General features: G+C 43.7%; 1 protein-coding gene across 1 annotated transcript in view; it reads left to right on the top strand.

The window, feature by feature from the left end:
• The window catches only part of zfhx4 (zinc finger homeobox 4), a 73,149-nt gene that overhangs the window by 24,535 nt on the left and 24,706 nt on the right, over window positions 1-23,908 (top strand). Inside the window, exon 6 of the mRNA XM_008276282.1 lies at window positions 10,080-10,314. Within this exon, the coding sequence (XP_008274504.1) occupies window positions 10,080-10,314 (235 nt within the window). The remainder of the gene's footprint in view (window positions 1-10,079; window positions 10,315-23,908) is intronic.

Here is a 23,908-nt window from a genome sequence, read left to right as displayed (position 1 = left end):
CTCTCTCTCTCTCTCTCTCTCTTTCTCTTTCGCTCTCTGCGAGGCAGAGAGACGCCGGTTAGTAGATTATTCAAATCGTCTCCTCTTTCACCTGCGTGGAGATTACAATGGAAATCTTTCAGAGGTCCGGGGGTGGTGAAGTGGGGGGACGGAGGGTGGCGGCTAATTAAAGCATAAAAGCAGGTGTGTGCATGTGTGTGTGTGTGTTTGTGTGTGTGTGTCGGCTGTAGCTTTCTGTTCGACAGAGAGCTTTGAATGAATGGACTTCCCTGCCACCCTCCCCCTTCTTCCTAATAATCCTCATAGATATTAATAAGAGTTTCGCCCATTCTTCCTCTAACGCCTTTACCAGATGGTCGGCAGAGCGTTAGTGTGTGTGTGTGTGTGTGTGCATGTGTGTGCGGTGTCCAGCTTTGGTCCAGCTCTGGACTGACACTCATATGCAATGTTTAATTACCTAGCCAGGTCCCCTCCTCCCCTCCTCGCCTCTCAACTTTTTGACTCTCTGATGAATCCGTGATGCAGCCGCCCTTTGTTTTTTCCTCAGACGAGATGTGTTTTTCTGAGACGGAGAAACAGACAGCGCTGGTTTTCTCATATTAATAGCCAGATGTGATCCTCTTCATAATCATTCCCACCCCTTACCAAACTGTGGGTCATTTGGGCCGTGTCCATGTGCAGGGGACTGTGAAGCAGATCGGGGCTGACAGGTATGGGAACGATAGCAGAAGGGGGGGGGTGGAGGTTTGTGAAGTGTGTGGAAGAGGGGGGCTGGCGGCGGGGGTCAGTGTCTTCCAGACCACCAGAAGGAAGGGAACATTGCTGGGATGCGGGAACAAAGAAGCTAGCAGGAGTTTGTCTTTTCTTTTTTGTCTTTTTTCCCCTCATCTTAACCCTCCCAGCCTCACATCCCCAACACCCACCCAAATACACACTTCCCTCCTCCTCCTCCTCCTCCTCCTTCCATCCTTGCACCCTCTACTCATACACTTGTCTTCTTCCTTTATTTTATTTATTTATTTTTTTTACATTCCCAACTCATTCCTATCCTTTATTTTCTCTTGGGTCTTGATCATCCTGTTGGGACAAAGATAACAAGATTGTTTAAAAAAAAAAAAAAAAAAGCAATAATCAAAGAAGGCACATGAGCTCAAATATGATCTCTTGGGGCATGTTGTCTCCTCTTTTGATGCATTGATTTGATCAGAGCAGTCTCAGACAGATCACATGGCAGGGAGATCAGATAAATACTTTTGTGTAAGTTCATTAGCTTTACTTTTGAAATCACCTGACATTAAAATGCGGGCTTAATTTGTATGAAAGTTGTCATGAAATATTTCATCTCTTTGTTTTATCTGTTCTCGAAATAGTCTGAAATGTTACATCAGCTTTAGAATGGTATTTAGATAGTACTATCATGCTTTTCCCCTCTCATGAAGCTATCAGGATATTGATATGGACAAAGTTGAACTGAAATACTCCTCAACGCCCTACCAGATCAATAATCAATCGATTGGAGGTAATTGTGCTACTCCCTTGGAACGGTCCCAAGTCACTCTCTCTCTCGCCTCCTCTCTCCTTCTCACACTCTCTCTGTCATTATCAGCATGTGGACCAGTATTCGGCATTTCAGCATTCCAGCTGTAATTGATTTTAACCATTAGGTGCTCAGTGAATAGATAAGTAGTGGGAGATATTCGATTATACGGTGAAAGAGAGGGACGGGGATGAAAAGAGTGAGAGAAAGAAGGAGGGAGAAGGATTGAGGGATGTTGCCGGAGAGCTGCAGAAAGGGGAACTGACCTGTCCTGCTGTCTATCCGTCTCCACCGCTGGCCTTCCATCTTTGCAGCAGCACAATACCGCTGACCTCCTGCGAGTTCAAGCAGCTTAGTTTCTGCGAGGTAATCCCTAATGCTTTGAAATAGACCTGATAGAAAGCCCACTTACTTGTTCGGGATTAATGTGGTTTGTGTGGGGGGGCGGAGGGGGTGCTGAGTTTTCAGCACATTTAGTTAAATTAACCCGTTGGAATTATCATATTCAACTCTAATTGTGGACTTATACTTGATCAGGAGTGGACTGCCATTAAAAGCATGTCACACTATATTGACAGACAGATGGGAGACTTGGAACATCCTTGCATATCAGCTGCTGTGCGTTAATGCGCTGCCTTTTCTCCGTTGTTTATGTTAAGGTTTACCGTGCTGGTGGCCGGAGCGCTATTATTCCTTTCAGTCACTGCCCATCCTCTACAGAAGCCATTTTGAATCTGAGCGCAACTGAGGGTGGTATTGCTTTCCTACTGTTTTCTGAAGATATAAGTCTGATTTTTTATTTTTTTTTTCCTTCATTCTGTCCTTTCTCCTCTTTTTCCTCATTCTGGCAGGAGTGTAGGTTAGGACTAGGGGTAGGGGCTGATGGGGGGGAGGTGGGGGGACAAAGGCAAACATTTGAGTAATCTTCAAAGAGCCCATTGGTATGTTGAGTGGACGCTGGTATGCGGACTGCGGCTGAGGCTTTTTCAGGGGAAAACAATATCCTTCCTTTAGACGGCTGGGGCCTGGGCAAACACTACCAGCCAGGCGACTCTGCCCAGCGCTGCCACCGCTATCAGCTTACCCCCTCCCCTCGCTCCTGCAGAAAACGTTAGGGTCTTTCAATGTTGCCGGAACAGCACAGAGCTCGTCATTATGGGTTTTACGGGGGTAGAAAGAACATCCCAGGTTGTCAGATGTGTGGTTGACTTGAGTTTACGTAACATGTCAGAAATTGTTATCTGCGTACGCGCCGCGACACACAGTCACTATTTAAATGTTTGAGGTTTGATATAGAGGGACAAAGCAGACAAAAGCAGACTGAAATGGCCGCCTTCTGTAAAAGAAAGTAGAGAGGGATCAAGTGTGCCATCTTGTAGGTCAACTGCAAGGCATTTGATTTCCTGTGGCAATATGCAAAACAGCGTTGCTCAAGAGGTGCTTTCATTGTGCTCTCCCTGGCAGAGGTAGCACTCCAGCGTGCGCTCGCGAACACATCGATAGTTACTGATAGGTGTAGATGAAGCATGCTACGTGTGTGATACGTCTATCAAACGGTAGCACGCTCATTTTTATAAATACAACTCTTAAAAGAAAGCAGCAGACAGTCTGCCATTTTGTGACAGTTTCGAAATGAACTCCCTTTGTCCAGTAATCACCAGCCATTTTCTCACGAGGATCCACCCCAGGGATAATTTCTCCCATTTCTCTGTCATTAGCAGGGCCTGGTATTAGGCTTGTGTTTTGTTCCCTGTACCTTTTGTTTTGTGCTAAGTGAAACCATGCGACAGGGTAGGGGCTAACTGGAAAACAATACTCCCCTTCACAGGCTCAGGAATGTGTAATTAGTGATTTGAACCCGACTACGCTCGTCTAGATTCTTCCCTATCATTCTCTCTCTCTTTCCGTCTCTTGTTCTTTTGTTCTCTCTGTCATAGATTTTCTTCGCCTCTCATATCATCATATCTATCAGTTAGTTTCTTTCGCTGTACGTTTCTGTCATGCCTTTTGTCTAACTCTCTCTAATAGACATTTTTCAGCAAGTCTCCATTACGTACGAAGCGAAGAAAAACAAACTTGGCAAAAATCGCTGCTCCTCTCGGCACCAAAATTATTTTCCCTTCTCTTCCCTTTCAGTTTTAGTTAAATATAACAACATCAATGTAGTACAAACCTCTTTGATGGAACCAATAAGCTGAAGCCCCAGATTTTCAACCCCTTTATTTTTGTTTTTCTCCCTGTGTTTCATAGACCCTGTCAATTAGACCTTGCCTTGATTTCCCAAAAGCATCTTTGCATGTTGGGAAAAATGAAAAACGATGAACCCTGCCCAAAAGTATGTTAGCATTTCAGCAATATCCCTCCCTGTGTGCTGCGTTGGAAAAAGATAATCCCAGAAGCATGTTAGCATTTCAATGATCTTGATCTCAGCATTTTATGATCTGTGTCCCATTGTGAGTCGATGGAAAAGATAATCTCAGCGGCAAGATGGTTTAGGGAAATGGGGAGGTCTGGTCAGTCTCACCTGGCGGCGATGGAGACAAGCGGGGGCTTTTAGACCCTAATGGGCTAAGGTCAGGATGGCTAATAGGGAGTAAGTGGCTGAGCCATGCTGTCTAAATCTAATGCTAATGTAAATACTGATCCATTTTCAAGGGGAATGGAGATGAGCTGGCTTTCAAGACACCTAACACACATACACACATGCACCGATGAGTAAGAAAGATCTGCTCTGGTGTCTCTGTCTCCTTGACTCTCTTATTCCCAACTGCTGGGACAGTAAAATGTAAAATATGTCTTCCTTAGAAATTAGATTTACCACACATTCATTGATTAGGACCAGAAGAAATAGCCGGGATCATATTTTTTTCTTTGTACATGCTGTATTTTCCGTGTGCGTGCAAGTGTCAGTGTGTCTTCGCTGGAGCAAAAGAGAGAGCAAGAGATAGAGAGACTGTGATTTTTCCAAGACAGGGGGCTCGAGGTCAGGAAGCTGTGAACTTCAGATTGACCTTTACTCTGTACGTCAGACACACTTACGTCACTGTTACAAGTGTGCGTGTGTGTGTGACCGACTGCGTCTGAGTTCATGTGTGAGAGTCAGAAAAAATGTACGGCAAGACTATTAGTTGGACTTTAGAGTTACATTATTTTCCACGCACCCACAGTTTTTTTTCTGCTGACAAATACCGAAAAGGAATAAAGAAAGAGAGTGACGAAAGATGGAAAGAACAAGGCCATGTGAGAGAGAGGCAGAGAGAGACGCAAGGAGATAGCACAGACTTGGTGAAGACCGGCAGAAATTTAGTATGAAAGACTCATTGTGATAATTCATTTATTTGACTTGGCGGCGATTATACGATGGATGCTTATTATTATTGGGTGACCTAAGCTAAGCTCGCCCACAGGCCCTGCACCTCATGGACAGGCCCCAGAGCTGTGATCACATGTGATTGCCAGCAGGCAGAGAGCTGAAAGAAACAGGAGAGGCAATTCAGCTCTAGGAAATATTTTTCTTTGCATTTATGAAAATGAGATCCTGGGTTGCAGAGAAAAGAAAGACGACCATCAGGAAATACAAGAAGGTTGGAGTGGGGGTGCTGGGATTGTTTTTTGTCTCCGGCATCTCATGATCACACACTGTGGCCTTGTAGGAGAGAAAAAGAGAGAAAAGCAGCGGTTGTGCATTTTGTGTGTATATTCATGTACTGTGCACTCAGCAGTTTTTGCCTCCATACGCATATTTGTTTTTGTGTCTGTGCAGCTCCGAAACTGTCTCTCTGTACACTGTAGCTGCTGTTCTTCTTAGCGGTGGAAGTAAGGTGGCACATACCTGAGCCCTCCGCATCTCTTTTCAGCAGTGCAGTCTGCCAGCGAATCCATTGGCAGTGATCTTGCGTTACATCTATGTCTTGGGGGCTGAGTGGCGGTTAGCAGTAACATGTGTTAGGGAGGTGGTAGCACTGATGGAATTCTACACTTGGCAGCCTTCCAGGCAGTACTGGTATGTGTTTAAAATACTTTCAAGGAACAATACATGCTTTTGTTGTTTGCTGGGCCAAGTGGGGCTGTTTTGGTCTCTGATGGCCCCCGGGGGGCCCAGGGGATAGCACCGGAAGCTAGTGGCATTCTTAAAAACAAAAAAAAAAAAGGTACACCGAACAAGGAGCTCCCTGCTTCCCCTAAAAAAACACTGATGAAAGGAGATAAAGAGGTTTTTATTTTTACAACGTGTGGGGTGTACATTTGCATGCATGTGCATACTCTCAGAGGACTCAAACAACAAAACTGAATGTATGCGCCGATACTTTACGTACAAAACGTGTGCACACATGCTCTGACACACACACACACACACACACACACTGGTTATTAAGACATAACTGCGGTGGCGGAAGGTTCTTACTTTCATACTTTCAGTATGTATTCATTAGTTGCCTGGTTCTACACTTAATGACAGGAAAGAGTCATGTTTGTACTGAATACCCTAATTTGTCATTTGGTTTATGGAGGAAAATGCAACCCTATTGCTTTGCGCTGCTTTCAAAATATTTTTATGCTACCAGTGAACACATTACAATCATAGGCAAAGACAAAAAACACACAATACAAATTATAGGCAGGCACACACACAAAAAAGAATACTTGTGAGGTATAATCAAAAAATGTGGAGTTAAAATTACTGATGCATAAAAACCAAACACACACAAACACGCACACAAACAGTGAGAAGAAAAGACGGATTGAAATTATACCCACACATACACACACACACACACACACACACTTTTACGTACATGTACATGCACAGGGAGATAAAAGAAGTTGTGAGGAGATATCTTTTGGCTTGGCTTATTAAGAATTCAGTTAATGAGGCAGCTTTGTCACCCCAGATAGAACAAATGGATATGAGACAGCAGTGCTGCTATCCTCCCCGCAAACCCTGGGAGCGAGCAGAGGGGAGGTGTGTGCGCTTGTGCTTATATGTGTGTGAGAAAGGTGTTTTGTAAACATCTCATTCTGCATAATGAATGCAGTCCTCTGTCATCCTCATCTACACACACACACCCACATACACACACACTCTCTCGGCAGCAACAGCAGCAAACCACTACACAAGGGAGCTTCCTTTACCTGTCAAATTGACTCTCCTCCCCTCTTCTCATACAAGTCCCAGTGTGTGTGTGGATGTGTGTGTATGTCATTGACAGGGCTGCCAATGTTGTGTTTTTGACAAGTAAACAGGAAGTCCTGAGTGTCATAATTTGCATTCTGTGTCTACGGGCGTGTGCGTGCACCTCCTCCACCATCCAGACACGTCTGTGCCATGTTTAGGTCCACCCAGGGAGTGCTGTTTAGCTGATTTTGATTGGCCCACGGGGAGTGTTAGCTTATTTGGTTGTTTGCCAAACACTAATCCCCAACAATTAACCACCAGGCACTCTGGAGAGGTGCCATATTGACAAGGATGGCCCTTTTTGCCATTTTCCCCCTCACGCACACGCACACACGCACACATACAAAGACGCTCAATATGATACAAATATATGTACAGCACATATGCACACATACGAATCAACTGTGGCATAAATTACATACACGTTGCAAGCAGACACACACGGGCGCAAACCCAGGAGCAGGAACAGTGTGTTTGTGTGTTTGAATATGCATTACACAGCCCACGCCTGGCAGGAGTCAAAGTGCTCCTTTAAAAGTTCATAAATCATGGATGTTCTGGCCTGTGATCACCAGACCGCCTGCATTTCAGGCCTGCGGAGTGCCAGAGAGCGACAGACAGCCCTCTAGTTTAGGTCTTAAACAAACCCTCTGGAATGTGCTGATGGGGAGAGAATTAATATTAGGCCTAAACCTATCTGGCAGCCCAGTTGAACCCCAAGTATATCATTCTGCTCCTCTCAGCTGAAGCCTCATATCCTAAAAACACTACAATGTAAGTTAGGGCATTGAAAGATGTGTGGTATTTTAGGCCACAGATGATTTATATGAAAATGTTAATTTTAAAGCAGCACAATTCTCATAATGGCCATGCCATTAGTAGCCATTATAAACTATCAAGGATTATTCCAATGAAACCCCTTCTCTCCTGATAACACTCTTAACTATCATGGCTATCTTTTCTGCTTGGAAAATAAATATGCTTGCACGCGTACTAAACATACTTTTCAATTCCATTGCGCTTTTCTTGTATGGGAGTTGTTAATGTAATACTGAAGGTTGTTACTGGACGAAAGAAAGGCCTTGTTTGATTACTAGTTTTCTATTCAATTCTAAGAACCCCTTTCAGCTTCCATTCAATTGTAAGTAGCCCCCGTCTCTAACAGAATGGTCATGAAATAAAAGTATGCTAGAGTGTCCGGGCATAGGTGAATTTAGAAAGAACAAACACCAAGCAGCAGTAAGATGTGTTCTTGTTGTTACGCTATACAGGAATAATGACTAATGACAGAACAAATGACAGGGAGGATGTATGTCGGCATAGGGGCTTTTGTGCACAGTGTAAAGCATATTGCATGGCAGCAGAAGGCTATTTTGAAGGGCAAGATGATTGGTAGCTCTCTAAGAACTTGTTGAGAAGAGTTAGAAACGTAGTGAAAATTAGAAGAGTTGACATTTCATTGAAAAGACGTGAATTCAAGCCTTGTTGTTTATGCATACAATGTATGTGTGCGTTTGCTTCCGTAGTGCACGTGTGTGGCTTCCATAGTGAGGCTCAGCAGCCCGGTTCTACAGCCAGGGAGGGAGGGGAAGAAAGAAAAGAGGCAAAGAGAGAGAGACAGAGAGAGAGAGAGAGAGAGAGAGAGCGAGGGAGGCCTCCTTTCACAGAGAAACAAAGATAGCTGTAATTAATGGCCCTGAGCTCTGGACTAGGGGAGCTTTCTTCTGACAACTCCGACTTAATTAAAACTTAAGACTTCTGAAAGGGCCTCTGACTGCGAGGGGACGTCCCACCGTCTCGTGAGAAAAACCTCGCAAGATTTCCTACAAAAGAAAGAAAGAGGGAGAGACAGAGAGAAAAGATGTGTTAGCGGCTGTAGCTATGTTGCTAATCCCTGTTTGTCAAAGGAGGAAGAGGAAAGAACGGAGGCGGCGGGAGGGGGGAGTTAGAACTCACACACCTGCGCCCCACTCCTCCCACCGCATGCACTCCTCCCACACATGCATTTTTGCAGTCTCTCACTTCTTGCTCTATATAACATGATGCAACAGTGCTCAGGAGAAAATATTACCTGGATAACTTTTTTTCGGTGCTTCAAGAGAGAAGCATCCTATAGGAAGCTGTGAGAGACAGAGTAGAGTTCGCACACACTTGTCATCATGTGCATTAATTCATGCATGGAACCCTGCACCTGTTTCTTACGTGGCTGTATGAATAAATCTTAACAAAGCATAAACTAACCTCTGTGAGCCACCTCTGTGTCTCTTTCTCTTTGCCTGACTCTCTTTTCCTCTCTGTGTCTTTCTCTCTCTCTCTCTCTCTTTCCCTCTCCCCTCCCTCCACAGAGGATCAGATAATAAAAGCTTGGCCTGGTCTTTTGTTTTTGTGCATTGTTCATTAGCCCGGCAGCAACAACAGAAGCACACTTGATATGCTTGGCTTGACTGGGTGTATGGGAGTAGGGCAAGGTGGGATGGGGGCTGTGCGTGCGTTTGTGTGTGTGTCTGTGTGTGTGTGTGTGTGTGTGCGTCTGTGTTTGTGCACCTCCACACACCAAGGGCAGGACAAGAGGTAGGGGGTAGCTTTGCATGGCTGCAATGCCATTAAAGAGGCAACTGGAAATTAAGGGCTTGCAACTGACAGCACACGTTGAATGAGAAACCCCTGCAGCTGCCAACAATAAGGAGAGCTGGACAATGTGCATGTTAAAGACAAAAACAGTGTTTTGAACTCAACCCCTTGTCTGACTTTTTGTGTGTTTCGAGTCTTTACGTCACCTCGAACATATCCAGTTAATTTGAAATGGTGTACAGTGTCTGAACTATAGAACTCCATCTGTTGCTTTTTAAGAGTGTTGCCTCAGTTTAAGATTAGTTAACAAAGTCTGTCCATATTATTTGCTCTTGATCTTGCTTTATACATCCTGTTATAGTTGAAGTGTTTTATGTGAAATAGTTAAAGATTTTTGTGTGTGCAGTAGATTTGTGTAGAAGTTAATTTTTACAGGAACTTTGCTCTGTACCAAGTTTTTTTTTTCTTTTTTTGTAGAAATAACTACAGCACTGTTGTAGAAAACAATGGCTGTGACTCAAATGTTGCATATTGAGAGGATTCTGGCTCCTTTGAAACTAGCAAAGTGGGATTTCTGGGTGTTGAATTTTTGGAATTCATCTGGAAGCCAAGTAGAAGGAAGGGTTTTATAGCCATTTTTTGCAACACAACAATTACAAAGATGTGATTGAAAACACTACAATAATGGAAACACTCAGAAAGAACGAATGTAGCTGTTACAGATTTGCAGAGCTGAAATGGGCCGAGAACGCGAACACATCTGACATCCTCGCTCTTTTCTCCTACGTCCCACAGCACTTGCAGAAGCAGGACAGCACGTACGGCCCCGAGTCGTGTGTCTACTACTGCACACTGTGCGACTACTCCACCAAGGCCCGCCTCAACCTGGTGCAGCACGCCCGCTCAGCTCGCCACCAGCAGAACGAAGGACTGAGGAAGCTCCAGCTGCACCAGCAAGGCCTGGGAGGAGACGAGGATGGACTGAGCCTCCACGAGCTGTTCCATGTCAAGGAGTGCCCCACCAGCCAAGGTCTGTGCTTCCTCAACCTGCTCTGTCTGTTTGCTTTAGCTGTTGTGACTTGAGTCTGTTTGTTATTTTTAAGGCTTTTGAGTTCATGTTTCATGGATTATTTCTATCTTGTCACCTGTGTTTTGTTTTTTCTGATGCAACACACACACCGTAAATTGTCTCATTCACAATTTGCTTTTGTTTTTTTGATTGTAGTTCAGTGTTGATCTTAGTTGTGGTGGCTAGTTTTCTTCATTTGAAGTCAGAGCCATCTTTTTTCTTTTTTCTTTTTTTTTTTAATACTCCTTACACTCCTCCAATCTCTTTCCCCTGCACCACTCCCCCTTTTATTCCACCGAACCTCTCTCGCTCTCCACCTCATTCCCCCCTTTCTTTGGCCTTCATATCCAGATCACGTCTCTCGATACAGACCCGTCCATTCCTCCTAATCTCTCCAAAATGAGCATACTGTTCCTATTAGGCTGCCGCGCTTATATCTGAAACACACACACACATACACACACACACGCACACACACACGCTGTCCCGTGCACAGGGACATCCCAGGCAGGCAAGCAGTCAGCTTATGAAATTTCACCTTGGGAGGATCTCATAGTGAAAGGCCTGTACACACATACGTTAGTCACACACATACGTTACTCTCTCTCTCTCTCACACACACACACACACACACACACATGCGCTCACGTATGCTATGGCTACACAGTCTCTCCCTGGAGTGAGCTTTCATTTCCTTTCTCATGACCAAAGCAATTTGGCTTTCATTTAAAAGTCTCCGTCCTGCCAGCAGCTAATAAGTGTAACAGAACTGTAAAACATTCAGAGAGACAAAAAAAAAAAAAAAAAGATTAATCGTTTTTCTTTGAGTGGGGGTTGGATGGTTGGTGAAGGGGTTGCAGGGTGTAAGGGGAGGGGGCTGTGCTGTAATTTAAACCAGAAGACGGAGAGTCAGGGTCCATTATTTAGTCATCCCTATGTTAATGCTGCCGGGAGAAAATGAGCGCTTAACTTGTTTTTGCTTTGCTTGACCTGAAGGAGCGGGTGGAGTGGGGTGTGGTGGTGGTGCAGTGGGGTGGGGGGGTAACACGTTTTGAATAGCATTCCAGCATAGCATTAGTCCATACATCCATATGTGTGTGTGTGTGTGTGTGTGTGTGTGTCAGCCCCGTATGCGTATTTCACCATGAATCTGTGCTCCCCAAAGTGTCCTGTTTATACTGTACATGTACTCCCAAAACAGATGGGGGCCCAGCGCTTAGAAACATATGTGAATCCCAGCACACACACTTCTACACACACGAACAGGAGAAGAGCTCCCAGTCCTGAAATGGAGACTGTTGCCGGTGAACGTTTGGTTTTAATTACACATGGATCAAAGTTTCGGTGAGATTTGGGGTGCAGCAGAAAAGCATGCTTAGATAAATCATTACCTTACATTTTAACGTAGCCCCTAACCCACACTCCCCCCCTTCCTTTCTCCTGCTCTCTTTTTGTATCTCCCTCTCTCTCTCCTTTTTTGTCCTGCTTATTCCATCTGCCTCTCTCTCTCTTGCTCCTGTCCGTTTTTTCATCCAGAACACAAGCCGGGCTTCAAGCCTTTTTTTTTTTTTTTCTCTCTCTTTTCCTCCCCTTTTTACATCTCAAACCAGCGAGCACAACCAGGTTTTAAACCTGTCAAAAGTAATATTTGCCCGCTGCACCTATTTCAAATGTTCCACTCTTAAAACACACCATATTTGTTGCTTGGGCCCTCGTTTTATACCTTGGCTTTGATGCCACATGGTGAATTTCCATGAGGAAGCTAGTGCAAAGCTTAAGCGGACGCTGGCCACATCCAAAATGCTAAGCCACTTTTTTGGATGCCCTCCTTTTGCCCACTCTATAGAATTTTTTTTTTTGTGAACAACAGTATTCTTTCACAAGGTACATGGTAAATGTTTCAAAGACATTTCCTCATAGCCCATAAGTATTTGGCAGGTGTAGGTAGCGAGTGAAGTACGAGTGTGTCAAGGGTAGATCAAACACTCAGAGTCAATGTAATAAACTCTGGTTATGTTCTTGTTCTACACTTCTGGAGTAAAATAGAACACTTGTTTTTTTTCTGTTGTTTATTTTTAGCTTTTTTTTTTAATATGAACTCTTTGTGTGTCAGATTACACAATAACACATGCTAACATTGCATACTAGGTTACGGTGTGAGAAAGAAAACGCATATTATAACTGCTTTAGGCTCTTTTCGTGATAGATGATGTGAATGTTTTCACCGATGGAAAAGGCTCTATAGTAGGCAACATTTTCAGCCAGTGTTCACTTTAAGGACCCTCTGTTTGTGTATACGTGTATGTGTATGCGTGCTGTTAGTTTTCTGGGGCTACAACTCCTGACTCGAGCACTTTCTGTTCATTAGAGACTGGTATGAAAAAGATTAATTTAAGTGCTGACCGGTATCTTTCTCTTAAAGCCTGGGACTTGGCACCAAGCCAGATAATTATAGGCTCATTTGGGAATAAGAGTTCTAATGCTCTGGACTTTATGTACATGTGAATGGCTTTCATTAAACAATTTTGATGCTGATTTTATGGCCTAATTAAGGATACAGTACTGCAGTGACGCACCGCAAGGGTATAGGTGTTTTGAACAAAGACAGGAGTGTACAAGCAACACTTGTGCTCGATTGTGCTGCATTGTGCATGTATGCATTTTTGTGAGAACCTTTCAGTCATTGTTATTCTTTCAGGTCTGTAATTTTCAGAACCTCGGCCCAGTCATCTCATCCTTTACACTAGATAAACACCATTGTGAAGGGAACGAGTCTCCGTGCGCTTATCTGCTCGCACACTTGCACGTGCAGAAGTTAACACTCACTGTCTATACAGTAAAAAAGTTTCCACCGTGATCTTTCAGCGGTGTCCTTTAGAGCCAAAAAGTCCACACTGTCTACATTTCTGAGATAAACTGTCCCTCTCTGTGTACAATTAGAAGTGATAAAGAAAATTGACTTCATAAAAAATGCCAGTTTGCATCAGGCGAGCAGGCAGAATGAATTGCCTCTCAACATGGAGGACTCGGAGGCCATTTTGCTTTGAGGGTCGTCCAAAAGTTATTAGAAAAATTAGATTTTTTTGTGCTCTTCTCCGCTCTGTAATGAAGTTACGCCCTGAATAGAGCTGTTTAGTAAAATTCAAGCAGAAAAAGTTAAAAGAAAGATGTGACAGATTGCGAGTCATGGGTATTCCATCATCAGTTTCATAATTTGAACAATTTGTTTTGTTGGATTTTTGGAGACATTAACTGTCTCTGAAGTTTCGTTGTTACAGTGATTTTTTCTGTTGTCGGCTCTGTCTCAACCATTTGTTTAGCCATAAAAAACGTTGTGCGGAGGTGTGTGTATGTGCGCATGAGCGTGCTTTTCTATGTGTGTATCCTCGCCCATTAGCCCTGTGCTCCATCATGTGTAAAGCTCCTCATAAGCCAGACCAAGCAGAAACATGGGGCCTTTTCTGCATACTTTACTTTCTGCCATTTTTTTCCCTTCCTTGTTCCCTCTGTCCCTCACGAAAAGGAAAGGGAGATGGGATCTTATGGAGGTAATTATTTCTGAGAGCCCAGCCTGTCATCCATCCCTCCACCACCCCACCACCCACACATCTCCATCCTTCTACAACCACCACCCCCCCTCCCCCTCCACCCCACCCACCCACCACCACCACCACCACCACCCGACATGCATTAAAGAGGGAGGGAGAGGACCCTCTTTGTCTGAATCCCCCTTTTAAACAAAAGACCTCTTCTGACTTAGAGAGACCAACAACACTTTTATCATGTGCGTGTGGGTGTATGTGTGTGTGTGAGTGTGTGTGCATGTGTGAGTGTGTCCAGAGCCCTTTTGTTTTCTCTGAGTGATAAGGCTCTGGGACATTTTTGGTCCTAGTCAAATTAGTGTAGCTGTGCTAACCATTTACATAGCAGCTGTAGGCTAAAAAACTGAGCCTAATGGACTCTTATTATCTCTACATATGCTTGCGTGTGGATATAGATGTGTTTGTGTGCATCCAGCGGGAAGTGATGGAGCACGGGCAGAGAGAAATCATGCCATCTCGCTCGTTTCCAAGTGCGTTTGTTGTTTCGAAAACGCACCAAACCCAAACTGCGTCTGAACTTAAGTCAAAGCGCCCAAAAAACACTGAAAACGATCATTCAGCTTTCAATGTGGGAAAGGGCTTTGCTGTTTCCCAAAGAGCATTTCAATGTGATGACACCAAAGCATCTTTTGAGGTATTAGGTTTTCCCTCCTCCCTCACTTTCACTCCCCCATCTTATACTTCTTTTTTTTTTTTTTTTCATCTGGGTGGTGGGGGTGGTTTCGCCATTCCAGCGGTTCTCTTCTTTTTTTTTCTTTTTTTTTTTTTTGGGAAGGTCTCTCCTCAGACAGAAGTCTATTTCCAGGGTTTGTCTCAGTAATTTGTGGCCATTACATAAACATTCATGGATGGCCAGAGGAGTGAGAGAAAGGATGCAACACACACCCAGATCCTGCTAACCACTAGAGTTAGCATAGTGGTGGCCATTTTCTCTTTCAAGTTAGAACGGAGAGGGTGAGACCAGCTGACTACCTCATCAAAGAACACTTTTGGCCTTTTTTTAGGCCCGGTTTTGTGTCTCCCATGCAGTCATCCTTTAGATATCTGTGTTTACAATTGGCTCTAATAGATTAAGGCAGCCAATTATGATGCATATTGATTTGCTTACATACAGATCATTTAATGCAGTAATTTATTTGTGACCTTTTCCTTTTCATTTACTGTGAAGCGGGAAGTTAGTTACATACTGTAAAAGGTAATGTCTACAGATTTCAGTCAGATGGGATCCATTCCTCGCATAATAAAAACTTGGAATGTTATTTTATGTGCCCAACATGAGTAAAAATGCAGTTCCTGGGGAGAACTATTCTGATGAGAGTGATGTGATTTTACCCAAGAGGATTTTAGTAAAGTATGTAGTTTTTTATTGCTGTGCAATTAGTTGGAGACAATACACTGCATTTTAAATCATTTGTCAAATCAAAATAAGACACATTCATATATGTATATTATTATATTTTCGGCAAGTAGCAATTTACCCCAAATTTCCCAAAACCATATTCTCTATGGCTGAGGGAGTAAAAGATGTGGTCATTTTTTGAATAATTCCATCCAAGCAAATTATAATTACTTTGTGGTCTGTGTGTGCACAGAAAAAAATGGGCAGCAGCCTGACTTGTGCCTCAGAAAAAAATGAGCCTCGTTCACCATAAACTATTTTTGAAATGGTGTGTCGAGGCGGTATGGGCTCAGGCCGATTGTTTTTCTTTGAGCTGAGCAGCTTTTTGGTGGAGGGGTATTACCCGGGCTAAATTGTTCCCTCATGTTTTCCGCCAAGGTTCTGTGCCCACCACACTGACAGTTATAATTTGCAGAAATTGCGCTGATTATCTGAATTAGCATACCTGACCAATGCCACATTAGTCTTATTTACAATACAAAGCCGTGGGGCTCTGAGGACGCATACTAAATATGACTTAACCCTTTGAAGAGGGGACTGGCGTCACAGGGCCAGAACGTCTTTCACGTCGGTGATATCACAAAGAGCTTAAGGCCCCACTCCATATGGAGCTGAAAGCCTCTGGAAGGCTCCTGGAAAGGGAAGCGGTGAATGTAAAGTCCGAGGACCATATTGAAATCACAGGGTTATTGCGTGTTTTCCCTTCCTCTCGGGTTCTTTTTGACTTTTTTTTTTTTCTCCTTTCATATTTTTTCACCTCTTAGCTCTTGTCCCCATCTTGTTTTGCTTTCCTTTTTTCTCACCACCTCCCTCCCCCCTTTCCGCCCCTGTTCTTCTTTATTTTCTTCTCCCTCACCTCCATTCTTCTCCCTCCTCGATCCCTTCATACACCCCCTGTCCATTGACTCTTAACCACAGATGGACAAAACAATGGGCCATGTCACACAGCATTAAGACAAACAATCCAGTGATGGGAGGAGGGTTGTGTGGAGCCGGAGCCACGGTAACCAGGCAATACGCTCACTGGGTCCAAGCAGCCACTAATCTCAGACGACGATGATACAATTCACAGATGGACATTGAAGGCAGCCTATATGCACACACACTCACATCCAAAGAAGAAAAACACTAGGAGTGTGATCAGGTAGAATTTCTACCAGTCCTTGCAAGAGCAAGAAATTCCTTCTTTCTATCGCTCCCTTCTTTCTCACTCTCCTCCGTTTCCTTTACCTCATCCATCAATAGGAGGTATGGAATTGATAGCAGCTATTGATTACCTATAGACTAAGGCTAATCGTCGCTAACCGGAGGAAGCTTTGCAGTTATAGCAGCTGTCAGTGGCTTGTCGTGTGTGTGTGTGACCCTCCAGCGTTTCAGTAGCAATAGCTGTTCCTCTCCACTGTTTACTTACAGCAGACTAATGGCCTAACAGCAAGGCAGCACATGTAAAAAAAAAAAGAAAAAAATAGAAACCCTCTGGACATCGCTTCTCTTTCCAGAATAGGGGAAATGTATGTTTTGTCTGCCCAAAGAAACGCTGAGAGACATGCCAAGTTTCACCTCCCCACCTGTGAATAAGACCCATCTCCCTCTCGCTTCTTTTCTTCATCTCCCTAATAGGAAATTTGAGCACACTGTGTGAGATTAAAGCAGAGAATCAATGCCTTGTGAGCAATCATTTCCAGACAAATCTCTTTCATCTCTTCACCCCCCCCCACACCCCTCCTTCTCCGTTCTCTCGTTCGTTTTCGCTCCCACCTCCTAATGCTAACAGGGGGTCCCGTGTCATGACATCCCTTTTGCTTTTATCATGTCCTAATAACGCTCTGAAAATAGAGAGAGAAAGAGGAATGTGACAGAAAGAGAAAAAGGGTGCTGGGAAAAAAAAAGAACAAGAAATGGATAGACTGATAAAAATCCATTGAATGAGCATGGGTCTTGATTTGTGCTTTGATGTGGATGTCTTTGTGCAAATTAGACAAATATGCCCGCTGCTTTAGTCATCTCGAAGCTCTTCAAGAGATGCCATCTCCCTTCACCGTTTTTTTTTTTTATAAAGGGTGGAAAGAAGGAGTGAGTGACAAGTTCAGTTAAGGGCATAAAAATATACATCTTACAAAAATTTAGGTGACTGAGCGGATAGACAGAAAGATGCCGAAGAGAAGTTGTTGTTATGTAAAAGTACAGTATGCAAGCAGTAGCCTGTATTAAATTAAACAGGAAAGAAAAAAAGAACATAAGGTATTCACTGAAAAGACACCGGTGTTTCTGCTAGGTTAGGCGCACAAGGTTCTTTGCCCATGATGGTGCGTAGGGCTAATGGGCAGGGATACACACATACACTCACAAACACACACACACACATGCACACCTTGGCCAGGCCTTTGTTTCAAAAGCAGGTTAATGGGGAGTGAGGAAGAGGAGCGTTGCAATTTTCTGCTCTTTAGGCGCCAGAGAATTCTCTCCAGTGTAAGAGAGACCAGACTCTCAGCGTAATAGGCATTTTACACCCTCATCACCCCTTGCACACACACACAAACACGGACACACACTCACCAGAAACGTGTGGGAGTGTAATAGGCATTCTATGGTGTGTATTGCCGGTCCCCAGAGTGCCAGTAAGTGTTAGACATGCATAGAGTCGGCAATGAGACAATCAGCATGCTGAAATTGAAACCTTGTCTGGAGTCACACAGGAGGGGAGAAAGATGAGCGGCGGGAGAGGAGAGGAGAGGAGAGGAGAGGAGAGGAGAGGAGAGGAGTAGATTAAATACATAGGCTTGAGGAGCAGCGATAGGAGCACAGATGGCAGGAGAGGAGAGAGATGCAGAATAAGAAGAGAGGAGAGACAGAGGGGGAGGAAATAGGAACTGATGTTTGTTTAATTGCCTCATAAGTGATGACACAGATAATTATGTCGAAAAAAGAGATGCTCCTCTTAGGCAGGGCCAATGAGCAGCTGTGTCTGTTTTGTTGTGTTGTGTGTGTGTGTGTGTGTGTGTGTGTGTGAGTGCTGTCTCTCCCTATAGCCCCATCATCCACTGTCCCCCCCAGCCACATCAAGTATAGGACACCATTAAAGCATTACGGTTTGTGTCATATCAAATCATTCAGCTTAATTAACAGAAAAACACACGCTCAAAATACATACACACTCATCATTTGGAATCATTTTAATTACTCTGTAGCATCCCGATTATTAATATCTCCGCGTCTCATACCTGGGGATATGAAGATGAGTGTGTTCACCTATATTTCCCGCGCTGTGTGTTTGCAGGCGTGTGCGTGTCTGTGTGTGTAAGTGATGCTCCCTTGACTTCATATCTAATTGTCTTTTTTAATGACAATATTCCACTGTGTGCCGGCTGTATGTAATGAGTCAGGGTGTGTCAAAGTGCAGGCCTGAGCTGTCTGCTTGAGTTAAGCTCTTCCCGTCTACTGTAGAAGCCTCCAGCATACACACACTCGCGCACACATTTGGCGCACACACTCAAAGAGACAGTATCAATGTGGGAGTTCCTGTATCTGACATGAGATTAAGAGGGCCAAGTGGAGGAACGTCGAAGAACTGCCCTGTTGCATTTGCAAGAAGGAAAAAGGACCATCCTGTCACACACACATGCGCGCACACACAGACACACACACGCGCGCGCGCAAGCATCCTGTGCTGTAAGTGAGCAGTAGCCTCCCTTGCATTATTCACAGTGGCCGAGTGATCGAAGCCTGGTTCAATAGCACTAAAGCGGCGCACGCTGGAGAGATTTGTCTTACAAAACCTTGACACACACACAGGCGCACATATGCTCTCACACACATTGATTTTTGGTGGTGGGAATCTCCTAGGCTTTGGACGAAAGACAGGGACGTGAGAGGGGCTTCCCCCGTCAGAGCAACCCCCTTACAAACACACACACACACGCAGTATTACACTCACTCTGAAATATACACGCACACGCTGTGCATAGGCAAATGCTGTAAGTACATGTTTAATTCTCACAAAATGAGATTTGATGATGATGATGTCCGACGATAGCATGAATAAGAAAATGAAAGAAAAAGTTGAAGATGGCAGACGAAGAATCTGCCTCTTAGATCTGATGGGGTTTCATTTACCGTAAGATGAGCTGATGGTAAAATAAAAAAAAAAGGGAAGAAAAAAAGTCTAACTGATCATATTTCTTTTTTTATTTTTTTTGCTGACTCTCCTCTTTTGCATTTTACCATCAACGTGCTTTTTGCAAGCGAGGCAGAAAAAAAAAATCACGCATTGCCTGATATGTCATATCTTTCCACTGCAGTGTGTGAGCGTATTTTTTTTTGCAGAGAAATGTTCAATTTGAAGCCTTCACTTGATTTGAATGGCAATTTTTCTAAAACATCAGTCACTTCTTTCAGTTTTCCTATTTTCTTCAGAGCGGCACAAGCAGCCGAGCACATACCATCCCCTCTGGCGTTTTTGACATATTAACATGTATCGACAAGCCAGCACTTGCATGCCTGTACACTGAGGCACAAACACACACATACACACACACCTCTGTCCCCTGAAGACATGTGATCAACCAGCCCCAATCCCTTGTAATCATCTGGAGCCCCCCCACACACACGTATTGCTCCCCTTCAATCCCGAGTAATGGTTTGGGGCAGGGGGCTGAAGCGGTGGGCTTCTTTCCCTTAGCCCCAGTGTCTTAAGCTGCCATTGATTAAATGTTAACTGATATACTCGGCCCTGGCAATCTTGTTAGAGCTGGAGCAGGCAGGCAGCTAGACAGACAGTTTAGGACCCGCACCCTCCTGATCAATAGCACAGATAAAGATTTCATCCATCAATGAGCTCCCAAAACAAAAGGTATCTGATACCTGATTAGGCCCGTGGGGACACACACACACACACAAATTTGAACATGAACACATGCTTTCACATAGCCACATGGGTTGGAGCACATAAAGAGATGACAAACAAATGCACTTGGATCACAAATAAAGGCACAGTTGAAAAATCTGTATGTAAGCTTAAATAAGCATACGCTTGACACCTACACACAAACCCACACACACACATTCTTTTCACTCACTTATTTTGTCCAGAATAATACTTCCAACAACCCCATCTGAAGTCAATCAGTTCCACACCTAATGGTGTAATTACAAAAGATACACACACACTCTCTCTCTCACACACACACACACACACACACACTCACACGCACACTCACAAGCACAGTCAAATTTGCAGATAAGACAGGCCTGACTTTTCCCGGATGAAGGTTAATTACGCTGTGTTAGTTCACTTAGGTGTGTGTATTTGTTTGTCGATGTAGGTGTATGTGCATCTTTGCTGAGCAGTGTGTGAGTGTCTCTGTCTTCCTTGAAATGCATGTGCATTTAGATCGCATGTGCATGCCAAAGGCACCGCAAAATGGTGGAATCAATGTCTGGGCGACCACCACTGTTAAAGTGTATCAATAATGTTCCCCTATCTTCTTTCTCTGCTATTGTCACAGGGCAGTTTGAAAGTCCAAGCCAGGCCACAATTAAGACTTAATTATAAATCAATATAAGAAGTCATTTGAATATTGATTTTTCCTTTTTCTTCAAATTGTTAACATATTCCACACCCTGTCTATGCTTTTTTCCCTTTTTTTTGGTTCCAACTTTAATTAGAATCAATACTTCCCTTTACAGTGATCTGAGAACTGCTTTGGCATAATTGGAGCCAAAAACACAACAGGATGTCTTGATGGGATTTGATACCCAAGAGGTGGTCAAGGGGTGCAAAATGTCACAGGCCCTTAAATTCTGATGGCTTTTCAAATATAGTTAATGACACTTTGTAGCTCTCAAACAGTGATCTCATTTTAGGGGATTTTGGGTGACATTTGTTGTCACAATGCCAAAATGAATTTCCATAATTTTCACGGCTGACATTTTCTTTGATACGACGCTGTATCAGAGCACACTCCAAAAATGATATCAATGCAACCCAGTAACCTGCATTTCATTTGATTAACTGATATCTTTGCTGTTTTATTTTCCTGCTCAGCCATTTTGAGGGGCTGTGAGATTTTCAAGTGGCGTGTCAGGGGCCGGGAGTCTAATGCATGGAAACATGGAGCTTTCTGTTTTCTGACGGCTAGCAGAGATAAGGTAGAGATATGGCTCTAGCACTGGCTCAAATCTAAAACAGATCCCGCTGGGGGGGGGGGGGGGGGGGGAGGGGTTGGAGGAGTTAAGAAAGTGAAGGAAAGGAAAAGGGGGAGAGAGGGAGGGGTGGAGGTAGCAAGAAAAGGGAATATTGTCAATCCTCTAAGTGTCTGGCGGTGTCTCTCTTTCTTTCCCTCTTTCTCTCCCCCACTCTCCCTCAGTAATCTGATTTATTCAAAGCATATGTGTGCTGCTCTGTCTTTGTCTGCTTCTATTAGGGCCAGTGGGGGCCCATATGACATTGTTTAGCCAGTAATGAAATGGACATTTTTTGCATGTTTTTGAGAAAGTCAGAGGAAAGCCAACACTCCTTATTTGTAACTGTCTGTGAATACCATCTCCAGGGCAGTACAATACCATCTCCGGGCCCCAGGTCTGTGTATTTGTGTATGTGCGCGCATTGCATGTGAGCATATGTGCCCACATATTACAGGTTCCATGTGGTCAATTTGGAGATGATTCTGAGCAACCTAATGAATAATTTGGCTTGAAGATATTTCTTCTTTTCTTCTTCTGTGACTCTGCTCCTCTTATGTTGAAGAGTTTTGCCATCCGCTCTTAACCTCAACACATAATAAGGCCCCGATGATGCGCACGTTTTTTGTTTTGCACATGCTTCTATGGCAAAAGACATGTCACATATGAAATTGTTAAGTGCTAATGAAAGCTATGTGGTGCTCCGGGCTCCACTGAAGCCCACATCAGAAGGGAATGTAGTCACTGAAAAGAACAGAAAATTAATAAAATTCTTTTTTTTCTTTTTTCTCACATTCCTTTATGTGTAATTCACAGAAACATGCTGTTAATCTGGCTCTGCGTCATGCAAGCAAAACATATAAAGAAATGAAAAATCATATGTTTAATTCTTTGAACTGTTGTACTAAATTACAAAATATTATTTGTAGCAAATCAATTGATAAAAACTGCAACAGTCATTTGTGCGATTATCTTATTTTTGTCAGTATTTTCTGTCTACCCAAATCTTTCCTTTGTTTTCCATCCAGGATTACAGTCTTGTTTTTTGTGGCCCTGAAAGCAGATGGTTTTATGCAGCTAAAAACGGGACAGTAGCCCAATAGGATAAAGATCTGTTTAAGCATTATCCATTTGGCCACTGCCCGTCACAGGCCTATTTTAAGCGTAGACATACACACACACAGCCATTCTCTTAAACCATGGCAGCCATTTTATTAGATTCCCTGTTTTCAGGCCTCGTATTAGTTCCCGGAAAAATAAATAAACCGTGAATACATGACAAGGACCAGTCTGGTCAATTGGAAACTATATCTATCCTGCTCGTATCTTTGTTTACCAGTGTAGTGATGGATGGAGAGATAGCTGGATAAATGGAGGCACAGAGGAAGAGATGGGATAGGTGTATGGATGGATAGCTGTGTGAAAAGATAGAAAAATAGATGGACAGATAGAAAGATAGGTGGATAGATAAATGGATGGATAGATAGACACATGAATGAGGCAGGGAGATCTTGTTGGCCTGATAGAGTTGAGCAGGTATGCCGAGAAACAGCTGCTTTCTTCATTAGGTTCATCTATCGATCTCGGACCCTTGTTGTGCGTACATGTGGTGTGTGTGTGTTTGAGCGAGAGAGAGGAGAAAGACAGGAGCCTCTGTAGATAAGTGCTGGTAATAGAACAGAATGAATTCTTATCACAGAGATGGGAAGGCCATTAACCCTCAGCTCCTAGTTCTCTCTCTCTGTTGCTGTCTCTGTCTGGTCCAACTTTGCTCTCTCTCTTTCTGTTTCTCCCCTCCCTACATCCTCCGATCTGGACCTGACAGGGTCACGTTGGCGAGTGTGTGTGATATTTCTACTGTGTGTGTGACTCTTCCAAGAGTGTGTGTGTGTGTGTGTGTGTGTGTGCTTTTCGGGCTGCCGTTGTGCAGACTGCCCCATCGGCCAGATGTTTATAATCAGGGGCTAGATAAATATTGGACCGAGGAATCATAAAAGACCAGGAAAAACAGAAAATAGAGAAAGAGATGGGAGGAGATGAAACAGAGGAGAGGAATCTTCTTTTCAAATTATTCCTAAATCCCTCAGTAAGCTTGCCGTGCCGCCTCCTCAATTCACCTACTCAGCCTAAGGTGATTCAAACAGCCGAAATGCAATATGGCTGTTGTGTAAGATGCAGGTGTTTGTGTGTGTGTGCACGCGTGTGTGTGTGTGTGTGTGCACATACACATGTGTGGAGGTGTACAGTAGGTCTGCTAACCTATTGTATAAGACCAGGTGTTGCAGCATTTTTTTTCCACTACTGAACCTTTTGAAGCCATATTTTTGTCCTGTGAAAACCTTTTGTATTTGCCATTAAAGAATCATTAACATCA

This window comes from Stegastes partitus, unplaced genomic scaffold (genome assembly GCF_000690725.1).
Source record: "Stegastes partitus isolate 25-593 unplaced genomic scaffold, Stegastes_partitus-1.0.2 Scaffold68, whole genome shotgun sequence".
NCBI lineage: Eukaryota > Metazoa > Chordata > Actinopteri > Pomacentridae > Stegastes > Stegastes partitus.
Note: the sequence above shows the minus strand (reverse complement) of the source record. Positions and strands in the feature narration are given on the sequence as shown.